We start from the raw sequence: 13,399 nt of genomic DNA on the forward strand, positions 1-13,399 counted from the left end.
TGCTTTCCCCCATTGGGGCAATGTCAATCTCTTTGGCTTGGCCCATGAACTAGCAGTTAATATTATTTCCAAAGATGAGGAGCTGGAAATGTAATGCAAGTTTATTACAATTACATAGAATATATCCAAGTAAAGAACCTGTGGGTATCTTTTGGTGGCAAGAAGCGAATCCTCATTAAGGATCCATGAACTTCCTGAGCTGCCTTGAAAAATGAAATCGTAGCTACCTTGTATTAGGCCTTCTGTTTTCCTCTAGGATGTTTCTTTCTTCCTTTGCTGTTCTTTGTTCTTTGCTCCCCACCAGATCCTGCCTTTCCCAAATCTGATTGGCCCTGGTCTTGTTTGAAGCTTGCCCAGGGTCCTCCAGAGGGACTCCCCTTCCTTTGATCTTGTGAGTCAGGGCAGAGCAGCCCATCTAGGTCTTGGGCCTATGGTGGCATCCTTGGGAAAATGGGGATACCCCAAACACCACCTTTGCCGAAGAGCTTGGGCAAGCAATTGATTCCATGACAAAATCTGCTTCTTTCTCAGGGGTGAGGGGGTGGGGGAAGTAAGGGCAAAATCTTTTATCCTATTGCAGACAATAATGGACACTCCTCTTCCACTTTATTTCTGGAATACAGTCAGGTACTGCTTAATGATGGGGAGAATAAATCAAGAATAAGAGAAAATGCTGCCATCAAGAGACACGGTAAACACAAGATGTATGGGCTGATGCCAGCATAACACGGCATACTGTTTTACAGCAAACCCTTTTTTATTTTTTTAAGTAGAAAGAGCACACCATAAAATAAAGATAAAATGAAGATAAAAAGTATAGTATAGTAAATACATAAATGAGTAATATAGTCATTTGTTATTATTATCAAGTACTATGTACTGTACACAATCGTATGTGCTGTACTTTTATACGATGGGCAGTGCGGTCTGTTTGTTTACAACAACATCACCACAGACACGTGAGTAATGCATTGAGCTGTGACATTACGGTGGCCACAATGTCTATGACATCACTAGACAATAAGGATTTTTTATATTATTATTGACACTATTACAGTAGGGATTTTTCAATTCCATTATAATCTTATGGGATTAGTGTAATCTATGAGGTCTGTTGTTAATGAAAGGTCATTATGCAGTGCATGACTGTATCAGAAAGCACGTGGATTTATAGTCACCCCAAATCCTGAAGCCAGGATCTATAACTAGCTGCAGGGGGCGGGGGCCTTGTGTAGGGCTGCAAAGATTGCTCATCTGTGACATAGGACTACTAACTTTACAGAGCTGTTGGAAAAATATTTTCTTTCTAGTCCTTCTTAAGAGTTTAACAGCCAGTATTTTAATGAAAGGAGACTGCACAAAATAGTTTGATTGTACCTTTGTTCTTTCTCTACATGTTTTCACAAAAGTAAACCTAATACCATGTACACATTAGGTAGATGTTTTTTGCATACACAAACGTGATTACAAGTACCTTTCAAGCTTTCAAAATAACCAACAAACTTCTATTCTATTTATTTGCATGATTAAATCCCTACATCAGTCTGAAGGTAGCAAATATGGCTTTATTTGTATATGTAGTTGCTGTGCTCAAACAATGCATATTGAATGAATGTGTGAATAAGTTAAAAAATGAGTTTTGCCACAAAGTTACCTGATTATTTTATTTCTAGCCCTCCTTAGGCATTTAGCTACCAATATTTTGGTGAAAGAGACTCATAAAATAGTTTGATTATATCTTTGTTCTTTCTTGACATGTTTTTCACAAAAGTAAACTTAATTCCACATACACATTAAGAATGCTCTTTGCTTACACAAAGACATGTGATTACAAATATCTCCTGAAGAGGATTGATCATCATTTGTACCTTTTGTAAGTAAAATGAATCTGGATGCTATTAAAAGCCGAAGGATTGGGGCTTTCATTAAGGAAATAACACCTGCAGCCCTGTGGCCCGGCTGGTGTGGTTCAGTGGTTGAGCGTCAATCTATGAACCAGGAGGTCACCAATCGATTGCTGCCAGGGTACATGCCTGGGTTGCAGGCTTTATCCCCAGTGTGGGGCATGCAGGAGGCAGCTGATCAATGATTCTCTCTCCTCATTGATGTTTCTATCTCTCTCTCTTTCTCCCTTCCTTCTGAAATCAATAAAAATATACATATAAAAAATCTGCTACTCTAAGAGCCTCACCCAGCCCCAATTCCTTAGCCTCAACAAATAAAGCAGTGACGTGGGAGTTCTTAAGTCTGCCCAGTTCCTCAGGAGGTCCTGCCAACTCCGCATTGTCCGGTTGGATTTGCAGTCAGATGCCTTATGCTGGCAGGCACTGGGCAGGCAATGAGTTCTTTCCCTGTAAGTTGGGCACAAAAAGGTCAGCCTGGGAGCAGTCTCCTTTGGGACAGCTGCTCTGAGGAAATGCAGTAAGGAGCAGGCAGAAAGTCCTGGAGCAGAGGGTGACTCATGGGAGGAGTTAGTTCGGCTTGCTAAGTACTGTCATTTGCTGAGTGCAGGTGTGTGCGCAAGAAGGAGTTGTAACCTGGAGGATCATTAACTCTTTCAGTCAGCTGGCGACTCCAGTGGCTCGGCAAATTCCTCCTGGAAGCGCCTGCTCTGGGAAGGTCAGGGAGGAGGAGCGGAAGCACTTGTCCATGGGGGACCACTTTGAGAAGGGCCAGCATGCTTTGCTCAACGAAGGAGAAGAGAATGAGATGGTAAGATTCTAGCTGCTTTCCTCTCTTCCCATTCCTACACACACACACACACACTTCTCTGCAACTTGACTCTGGGATTAATGTGAGAAAGACTAATGGCCAAGAAATCTCCCTGCCCCATAAATATAACCTCTGACAGCGTAAATGTGCTAGACTGAACATATTGGATTCATTTTATCAAGAATGTTTGCTTTTTAAAATAAAATGGAAAGGGAGAGAAGCACAATGCCACTTTATGATGCATTTTTGAGCCTTCCCAGGAAAGCAAGTTCTGTTCAAAGCTTCTTATAATTTCAGCACATCCCTAAGGCTGGGAGCAGGGTATTCCCCGATAGCAAGAAGCAGAACGTCAACAGGAAATAGGAGTGCAGCCGGGTCTCTGATCTTTTTCTCTTCTCACAGATCTGTGTGCACAAAGACTGTTGGACAGTAAAGATGTGTGGAATATTAACAATTATACACACATTTCTGTTTACTTCTAGAATTTCGCCTGTAGCTCCCTAGTTATAGAAGTTGATGAAGTTCATGTTCTCTTTTATTTCAGATGTGTTCCGATCTGAGGAACTGTAGAAAAATCAAAGACAATTCTTTTGCTGAATTTAAAGCCGTATTTCTCAATTACACTGTAATCAAGAGAGAGTTAGAAATTCGTATTTCTACTTAATAAGGCCTTTCTGCTAATTGTGTAAGCAGAGTCTTTTATGTCAGTAATGGTGTAATTGCAATGTGATGCTCTCATTCTATAATAGCATTTGATCTTCCTCAAATTAATATGTAAATAACAAACCTAAAAGATATTTCCTTTAAGTGCTTTCTTGGTTATTTGCCTTAGCCCTGTCTATTACACTCTTTGTTCCTAAACTGGTCTTTCAAGTCTAATCTGCTTACCTGTTCCTATAGCAACAGCATTTTTTTGGACCTTCAGAAGTAGATTTCTTCTGGTATCAAAACTGAAAAATTATAAGGGGATAAAAGGCACCCACATCTATGTGGCTTACTTAACCACCTCCTTATTTTTTTGGGTTTGACAGCCAAATGACAATTACCTTCAGTCCCTACACAAATGTCACCAGAAATGACTTTCTGACCCTATTTTTATTTTTCATCATTCTCTATATTAAGTTGAAAATTTGATTCCCATACTTAATACTATTAACCAGAAGGCAGGGTCTTCTTCCCTCTAATTTTTAAAGTAGTTCCTGAAATTATCAGATCAAAACACACCCATGCTTTTCCTCTACACTCATTTCTGCTCTTTGACAATTTGTCTCTCAAGACTCACTATGAGTCCTTGAGAATAGACATTCTAGAGAAGCCACTATCCCTTCTAGGGAAACTAGTATTCTTTCTGGAGCTTACACATTCCCGAGGAGCAATTTTAATATTCATCTTCATAATAGCACTTCCCCTGACCTCAATGCATCAGGGCATCCATGAGTTCTGCATGGAGCTGAAAGCCCAGTTAGGAGAGAGCCTTTGATATGGAGAGGGACACTGTTTTCTGGAAAGGAGTCATTTGCCCAGAGTCTCAGTGGAGGTGCAGCAATTAGTATGCATCCTGTTCTGCCTGGAGAAACCTGGCCACCTGCCTGTTGCAGCGTTTGACACTCTGTCGCCCCTTTTAACTTACTACTCCACTCCCCTTGCCTAGAGCAGTGAACTTCAAAAATTATCAAGATATCTTAAATGTATTCCACATATTTTCATGGCAATTTTTAGTTTACAAAATGTTTCTTATTGGCCACTAGCTAATTTAGTTTTCACTACAACCTGTGAGTTAGGCGTTATGATTTCTGTTTTAACTATGAGAAAACCGATGGGCTGAGAATTTGCTTGTCTTAAGTTACATAAGCCCAGGAGCTGAGGCACCACATAGGTTACTATAAGTTGGTAGCTCTTCTGTCTTTGGACCTGAACATAGCTCATTGGTACCTTTTTCAGTTCTTTCCGGGGACATTGCACTCTTAACAGGAGAACCCACTTCTTCCCTTAATAAAACAAAGCTTAGGAGAACACATGATCTTTGATTTCCCAGGATCCATTTCGTTATAGATGATTTGTATTTTCTGAGTAAGCCTGCCTTCTCATTCTTCAGTGTTAACCTATTTAGAAAGCCAAGATTATCTAGAAGTGTGTCATACCCAAGTGTTTATAGTTCCATGCTTTATAACATACACCCGACCTTTGCAGAAGTCATTCCTTTGATGATAGAAATCGCTTCAAATTTCAAGAGAAAACAGCATGCTAGGGGTCAGCCCTCATGTCAAATAGAGAAGAACAAGAATATTTCCAGGCCTTAAGATTCTTGGGACTATCTTTCATTCTGGAAAAAAAGAGATACACTAAGGAGTAACTCCGAGTGACCTGAAAGTAGTATCTTAAGTACTAAATGAGATAGGAGCCGATGGAAGAAAGAATTTGTTAAAGGAACAAGGAAGAATACCGGAGAAATTGCCATTTAGAGAAGGTACACCCAAATGACTCAGAAAGGCCTCGAAAGAGATACTGACTCCCAGACAGCACCATGCCCAGATCAGATGCCTCACTAGCCTTGGGCTAGCCACTTGCCTGCTTTCACCTCAGTTTTTTGTTTTGTTTTATCTGTGAAATAGGAGTGGTCCTTCTTACCCTACCTGTCTCACAGGGCTCTTATGAAGTACAACTGCGGTAATCTATGAGGAAGTGTTTTGAGAAGTATAAAATTCTGGAAAAGAGTAAGATGCTATTACCCAACCAAAGATGGAAGCTTCAGCAATTTGTCAATCCAACGAATAGTATTTCCTCAAGTGAGGTCATCTCTTCTTATTAAATAACTAGAGGCCCGATGCACGGAATTCATGCAAGGGCCTCGGCCCTCGCAGCCCCAGCTTCGTCTGGAAGGTCATCCAGAGGGTTGTTCTGTTGTTTGGTCTAATTAGCATATTAGCTCTTTATTATATAGGCTGACAAGTGAGGAATATATACTTGGATCACAATCGATAGAGACTATTTATAAATGGAGAGGATCTGAGTCACCTTATACCCTGCCTTATAGCCTTACCTTGGGAAATCACCTACCTATGTTGCACCAGGTAGAAAAGGTACCACCCCCATCTCAGTTTCCTTATTTGTAACATGAGTATCAGAGGGCCTTTGAATTCTGATGTTGCATATGTATATTTTGAAAGGCCTTATAAACACTGAATGCTCATTTCCTTAATCATGACTAAACAAAGCTATCACGGTTTAATTGATTCAAACGTTCACTATTATTCTCAGTGACACCCTTGTGAACTCAAACTCCTTTTGGAAAAGTATTTTGTTCCAGTCAGACCTGTGTTAAAAGTAATGTTCCCTGATATTTTTTTCTTCCCTAGGTTTTAGTAAATAAGAAAAAACACACACCTTGAATTATTTTTTTCTGATTATACAGATAACACGTTTATTGAAAAATTTTAAATGACATAGAGTAGTCTAAAGAATGAAATAAATATGATTCATGAAATTTCCACTCAGACATGATCAATCTATACTAATAAAAGGGTAATATGCTAATTAGACCGGATAGACCAGGCATCTTCTGGTCGTCTGGTCCTCCTTCTTGACAAAGCTATGGTGGCGGGGGCCAAGGCAGAGGTGGTTAGGGGAGATCAGGCCAGCAGGGGAGAGCAGTTAGGGCGATCAGGCCAGCAGGGGAGGGCAGTTAGGGGTGATCAGGCCAGCAGGGGAGGGCAGTTAGGGGTGATCAGGAAGGCAGGCAGAGGAGGTTAGGGGTGATGAGGCTGGCAGGCAGAGGCAGTTAGGGGTGATCAGGCAGGCAGGCAGGTGAGCAGTAAGGAGCCAGCAGTCTCGAATTGCGAGAGGGATGTCCAAGGGGTCCCAGATTGGAGAGGGTGCAGGCCTGGCTGAGGGACACCCCCCCTGCACAAATTTCGTGCACCGGGCCTCTAGTATTATTATATTAGTGACTCTCCTTCCAGACTTAGAAAGAGTGCATACACAAACTTTATCACTTTCTAATTAGTTAACTGCATTTTGGCATTATCTATACTTTTGCAATTATTTGCATATTGTATGTGTATCATGGAAATACTATGTCACCATGTGCTACTGTATATCTCTTCCCGACTCTGCATTCAGTGACGTCATATTAGTAGCTTGAAACGAGTAATGTTGGGAGTATTTGCGATAGAAATTGGTAAATGCTATATAGGACTTTCACCCTGCCCCACCTGAAAGCTAGTTGTTAAATATTTACCAGCACATCACGGATCATATTATTTCCTCAAGACTTACCTTTGTTCCCCACCCCCTTGATATTATACAGTATTTGGATTTCTCTAAATACAATAGAGCTATTGTATTTGGATATCATCCATTTATTTGCACTGTACTTCATGCCAAAGCAAAATTAATCACAACCTATTCTTTTTAAAATGATCAACTCTAAGCACACATTTAATTATGACATTTGTGTGTGTGTGTTAATCCTCATTTGAGGATATTTTCCCATTGATTTTTATAGAGAGTGGAAGGGAGAGGGAAAGACACAGAGAGAGAAACATTGTGTGAGAGAGACACATTGATTGGTTGCCGCCTGCATTCGCCCTGACCAGGGCCAGGGATTGAGCCTGAAACCAAGTACATGCCTTTGACCGGAATTGAACCTGGTACCTTTCAGTCCAAGAGCCAACGCTCTATCCACTAAGCCAAACCAGTGATGGCATCTTCTTAAAAGAATACACATATATACTCACAAAATTGTGTTTTTTTTTAAATAAAAAAATGGAGTAATTTCATATATATCTTTTTTAAACTGGCCTTTTTATTAAATCTAGAATATATTTCCCTTTAGATAATTATGGTTCAGATAATTTAATGTTCAAATTGTATGTTTTTCATTGTCTAAAATTTTATATTTTAATGATAGGTTAGCTAAATAATCAGAAAACACATAAGGAATTGACAGTAAGTTGGAAAGGGATAAAATAAATGAACTTCTCACTAATGTTTAACTAAATTGTGTTTGGGTGAACTATGCTTTATTAAGCAAATCTTTTATGTTGCACACTTAGATTATTTCTAAATGTTTGGCTGTGATGGACAACTTTGTACATGTATTTTATCTATTTGTCAGATTTTTTCCTTAGGATAAAATCCTAGCAATGGCATTGTTGCATGAAAGGGATATGTGTTTTAAATTTTGGTTGATACATAATGCCAAATTGCCCTCCTCAGGATTATGGTTATACTAATTTATACTCTGACCAGCAGTCTTTATTGAGACTACTTGTTATCTCTACCATACTTGCCAATGTTAAGTATTATCCATCTTTAGAACTTCATCTCATCTGGTATGTGAAAATGATCCTTATGGCTGTATTATTTTTTAAAATATATTTTTATTTATTTCAGAGAGGAAGGGAGAGGAAGAGAGAGATAGAAACATCAATGATGAGAGGAAATCATTGATCGGCTGCCTCCTGCTCATTGGACTGAGCCTGCAACCCAGGCATGTGCCCTTGACCGGAATCAAACCTGGGACCCTTCGGTCCACAGGCCAGTGCTCTATCCACTGAGCCAAACCAGCTAGGGCATATGGCTGTATTATTTTTACATTTCTTTGACTTGATGTGAACACATCTCTATATGTTTATTGGCATTTGTATTCTTTTGACTGAAATCTCTTAATGTTATCCCTGATAGTTTCTCAGCAAGTAGACTGGGGATTGTGGAATAGCAAGAGAAGCTCTTTGTGAACATCCATCTCACTTCTGAGAACAGCAAGAGGTTAGTACTGCCACCAGCACTAATATGGCCGCCCGGTGGTGTGCGGACTTTGCCACATTGGAAGTCCTGTCATGCCTTCAGCATGAGGGAGAGGCATCTGCTCTCACCAATTATTTGGCTCATTTTGATAGCTGATGTTCGGCTTTTCTTCTCTAACACCAGGGAGCAAAGCACCTCCCCCACCTCAATAGCCACTTATTTATTATGCTTCAGGAGCACCTCCTAGTTGGTTGCCAATGTTAACTAGTGACCCCACAGATCTCATAGTGGAGGAATTGTGTTCAGACTGAGGCATTTTGTCAGTTGAAATGTTCAGGAAGCTGGGCCACTGGCCAAGTCTAGTGTCTTTATTTTCTATTCATTGCTGCAAAACTCCCATGAAGTCAACTCATCTTTGACAGAAGCTCCTAAAGAGTAAGATTTAATTGCTTCTTGAGAACAGGGACCCTGCTTGGTTCACCTTTCTATGGCCCCCTTCCCTTTCATGGTACCCCCCAAAGTTAGCACAATGTTTGGCACAAACACTCAGGGCATATTTTCTGATCCTGGACTTGCAAGTTCCATTAACCAGTGATTTACCATTTCGAGGAGAACAAGGAGGCAGTGGGGTTTACAGGAGAAGCAGCTGGAGCAATTTAACGAGAAACCTAGGAAAATTTACGTTACTTATTTGAAAAGGTCTGTCATCTTGTGAACTTATCAGTCAACTCCTCTCTTCCCCAAGCATAAAGAAAGGTTATTCTTCAGAGTTAATTAGCCACATCACACTATTTTTCTATGCAATACTTTATTCTATCCTTTCATCCACTCAACAAATATTGACCAAACTTTTACTTGGTACTAGGAGTCCTCTGTTCTAAGCAAGAAGGATTTCTAGCGAATAGCAAATAGCTTCTGTTTTCAAAGAGTTCACAGTTGAGTGAGAAGGACCAAGAACATAATGTGTGGGGTCCCATGCAAAATGAAAATGAGGTGTCCCTTGTTCAACAATTACTAAGCATCTCAGGATGACTGTAGCAGAACATTACACCAAGCTCAGGGCCCTTTTGAGAGAAGGGCTCTGCGTGACTGCACAGGCTGCATGCCCATGAAGCTGGCCCCACAAGTGGGCGACCTGGGGGTGCAAACACAGTGAATGTCATCAAATAGGTGTCATTGGCGGAATTATGCATACAGAGCGTTGGGACCACAGAAGGAGCAACTCAGTCAAAGACAGCTTCAAGGGGAAAGATGTGATTTAATTTCCCTGGAGGGGTAGTTGCGGGTCAGATTGTGAAGGACTTTATAAGACATCCTAATGAGTGCACATTTTATCTTTTCCAATGATTCCTAAACACTGGCCCATGAAAAGACTGAGGAGTATGTGAAAAATAGATTCCTAGACCCCGTTCCAGACCCACTGAATTAGAATCTTTGATGGTGGAGCTGGACTTGGTTAGAAGGACTGTGAGGGCAGCCTGGTGAACACAAGGGGAAGCTGCTGGATGATCTGAACCAGGGAGTGTTCTGGGAGGATTTGCCTTTCCAAAGGATGTTATATCACAGAGTAAGGAAGGCTGGTTGGGGGAAAAGAGACCAGGAAGAAGGTATTTGAAATAGTCCAAGTGAGGCATTCAGGATGAAGCCTTGTCAGATAGGATCCTGAGTAAATAATGGATTTAAGAGATATTTCAAAATGAGAGTTAAAAAGACTGTAATTCATAGACTGAGCAGTAAGAGAGAAGGAGTAGTTATTAAGGATGTATTTAAAGTTCCGAGTTTGTCCAATGGGAGAAGATGATGCTACCACTTAATTCCATAGGGAAAATTAGGACCAGGTTGGGTGTGGGGATGGCAAGAGTAATAGCAAATATTTATATGGTGATTGACCAGAACTAAGAACTTTTCTCTTAGTAATTTGCATAATCCCCTCAGCAGCCCTTGTGGAATTATCATCTTCCACATGTGAAGAAACTGACTCATAGAGAGTGATAAGCTCACGTTCATTTAGTTAAGTAAATGGCAAGCTATGGCTTAAGTCCCCACTTTAAACATAGTGGTTTACTGCCTCTTGGTTTTGCTAAATTCTGGATGCACCACTTTATTTATTAATTAAGGCAGAAATAGCAGGTATAATTGGAAAAAAAATCCCAAAACATTAGAAGATCAGCATTTTGGTGTTGGTTCTGCTATGATTTATTCTTACAATCTTAAAGCAAATCACAGTCACCTTTCTGGCTTCACCTCAGTTACAAGGTGGAGATAATAATACCTTATAAATTTGAGCCAGAGACCAATGCAAATGGTTTCTTGAGGTCCTCTCCAACACCCACAAAAAGATGTGATTTTAAAAGTTTTAACACAGGTGGACAAAACTGCTGTGAAACCTTTTACAAATTTAAGTGATACTCTTGATTTTTTCCCAAAGCACTGTGAGAATTTTTTAACCAAGGAAAAGAGAACATATCTGGAGACATTGCATTAAGTGGGAACTGGATATTAATGGGTTTTGCTGTGCTAATTATTCATAAATAAAGGACCAAAGAATGAGTCTAACAATAAATGATAACCAACGCTGAACCCTACACAGTCGCCAGGCCCCCAGAAGACATAAAGCACAAGTACTTGGCCTTCAGAAGAGTTGGTATGTCCAATATCTATACTAATAAAAAGGTAATATGCTAATTAGACCGGGTCAACTGGACATCTTCCAGTCATCCCATCCTCCTTCCAGACAAAGCCATCGTGGCCAGGGCCGAGGAAGAGGTGGTTAGGGTAAATCAGGCCAGCAGGGGAGCAGTTAGGGCTGATCAGGACAGCAGGGGAGAGCAGTTAGGGATGATCAGGCTGGCAGGGGAGAGCAATTAGGGGCGATCAGGCCGGCAGGGAAGGGTGGATAGGGGCGATCAGGCGAGCAGAGAAGGACAGTTAGGGGTGATCAGGCTGGCAGGCAGAGGCAGTTAGTGGCGATCAGGCAGGCAGGCAGAGGGATTAGGGGCAATCAGGCAGGCAGGAAGGTGAGCAGTTAGGAGCCAGCAGTCCCAGATTGGGAGAGGGATGTCCGACTGCCGGTTTAGGCCCGATCGAGCCTAAACCAGCAGTCAGACATCCCCCAAGGGGTCCTGGATTGGAGAGGGTACAGGCCAGGCTGAGAGACCTCTCCCCCCATGCATGAATTTTGTGCACCGGGCCTCTAGTCTTATATAATAAAAGCCCAGCAACCAAATAGCTGGACAACCGGTTGACCAGTCGCTATGATGCGCACTGACCACCAGGGGGCAGATGCTCAATGCAGGAGCTTCCTTCTGGTGGTTAGTTCACTATCACAGTGGGAGCACTGCTAGGCTGACCAGGATGAGTGGCTGCTCCCACTATGAACCCTGGGCTCGGCCCTGACCAGGTCCCCTGGAGAGGCGAGTGCTCCAGCTCCACAGAAGATGCTGGACCAGGGAGCAGTGGCTCTGAGGGCAGGTCCACAGCTGCTCGGCTGAACCGGATGAGCTGCACTCCCACAGTGGGCGATCTCTGCAGGCCACACCCCCACCAGTGCACGAATCCCGTGCACCAGGCCTCTAGTATAAAATATCCCAAAATTAAGTTTGGATAGATGATTTGGTGATGTGTCCAGAGGAGATTCATTCTGGGGTACCAGTTTCAAAACTTTGTAAGTATTTCAAAGCTTTGTGAAGACTAGCCACAGTGAGACCACCTACCTAAATGGTTTACAGTTATTTGGATGCCCATCATGTAAACCTTGGTGAGTTGCCTGAAAACCACAACCTGGGAAGAGTTAAAAGACAGTTCAGAACACCATCTCCTCAGATCCATCCTCAGCCTATGACAGTGGTTCTCAACCTGTGGGTCGCGACCCCTTTGGCGGTCAAACGACCCTTTCACAGGGGTCACCTAAGACCATCCTGCATATTAGATATTTACATTACGATTCATAACAGTAGCAACATTACAGTTATGAAGTAGCAACGAAAATAATTTTATGGTTGGGTCACAACATGAGGAACTGTATTTAAAGGGCCAGAAGGTTGAGAACCACTGGCCTAAGGCTACTCTGATGGACAATGAGCACAGCTATGCCGCACCCTCAGAGAAAGAATAGAGAGGAGGCCCAAATATGCCTTATGCTTTCCAGATAAATACATGTCCGCCAGGCCAGGCCATTCCTGATTTTAGTTGTTGCACACAGGACCCTGGCTGAGACTAAAATCATCTTAAATCTTTTGAACCTGTTAGCTTCTTGGAAGAAGCATAGAGAGAGGATTTTGAAACTCTGTTACTCAAGTTGTAGAACCAGTACAGAGAAGATGATATTGTGAGGAAAGATCATTTTGAGGTCAGTTCAAAACCAAAAATATCCAAAAATTAAGTTTGGATAGATGAGTGGCTATTTTTATTTGCTCTTTAATAAAAAAATAGGTTACTTTTTATAGCACACGTCTATTTATTTATTTATTTACTAGAGGCCCGGTGCACAAAAATTTGTGCACTGGCGGTGAGGGGGCGGCGGGTGTCCCTCAGCCCCACTTGTGCCCTCTCACAGTCTGAGACCCCTCAGGAGATAATGACCTGCTGGCTTAGGCCTGCTCCCTGGTGGCAGAGGGCAGGCCCAATCCCTAGGTACAGCCCCTGGTCAGACTCAGAGAAGGGCCAATTGGGGAGTTGGGGTGCTGCCCCCTGTCATGCACAGAGCAGGGCAGATCGGGAGGTTGCGATGCCACCACTAGTCACGCTCAGGGTAGGGCCGATTGGGGGGTTGGGGCGCCACCCCCTGTCACACTCAAGGCAGGGTCGATCAGGGGGTTGGGGAGCTCCCCCCTGTCACGCACAGAGTAGGGCCGATAGGGGAGTTGGGGCACCGCCCCCTGTCACCCACAGAGCAGGGCCGATTAGGGGTTTGGGGAGCTCCCCCCTGTCACGCACAGAG

At 42.3% G+C, this 13,399-nt stretch overlaps 1 protein-coding gene across 3 annotated transcripts in view; it reads left to right on the forward strand.

The window, feature by feature from the left end:
• Window positions 1-2,324: 2,324 nt before the first annotated feature.
• ATP13A4 (ATPase type 13A4) overlaps window positions 2,325-13,399 on the forward strand; it is a 124,726-nt gene continuing 113,651 nt past the window's right edge. The window contains exons 1-2 of one of the 3 annotated variants that reach the window (XM_014545323.1): window positions 2,325-2,353; window positions 2,562-2,712. In XM_014545323.1, the coding sequence (XP_014400809.1) occupies window positions 2,650-2,712 (63 nt within the window). In that variant the 5' untranslated portion in view covers window positions 2,325-2,353; window positions 2,562-2,649. Of the gene's footprint in view, window positions 2,713-13,399 lie in introns of all 3 variants that reach the window. The other 2 variants (XM_005873203.2, XM_014545324.1) reach the window with 2 other exon arrangements.

Source organism: Myotis brandtii, unplaced genomic scaffold (assembly GCF_000412655.1).
Source record: "Myotis brandtii unplaced genomic scaffold, ASM41265v1 scaffold4, whole genome shotgun sequence".
In the NCBI taxonomy this organism is placed as follows: domain Eukaryota; kingdom Metazoa; phylum Chordata; class Mammalia; order Chiroptera; family Vespertilionidae; genus Myotis; species Myotis brandtii.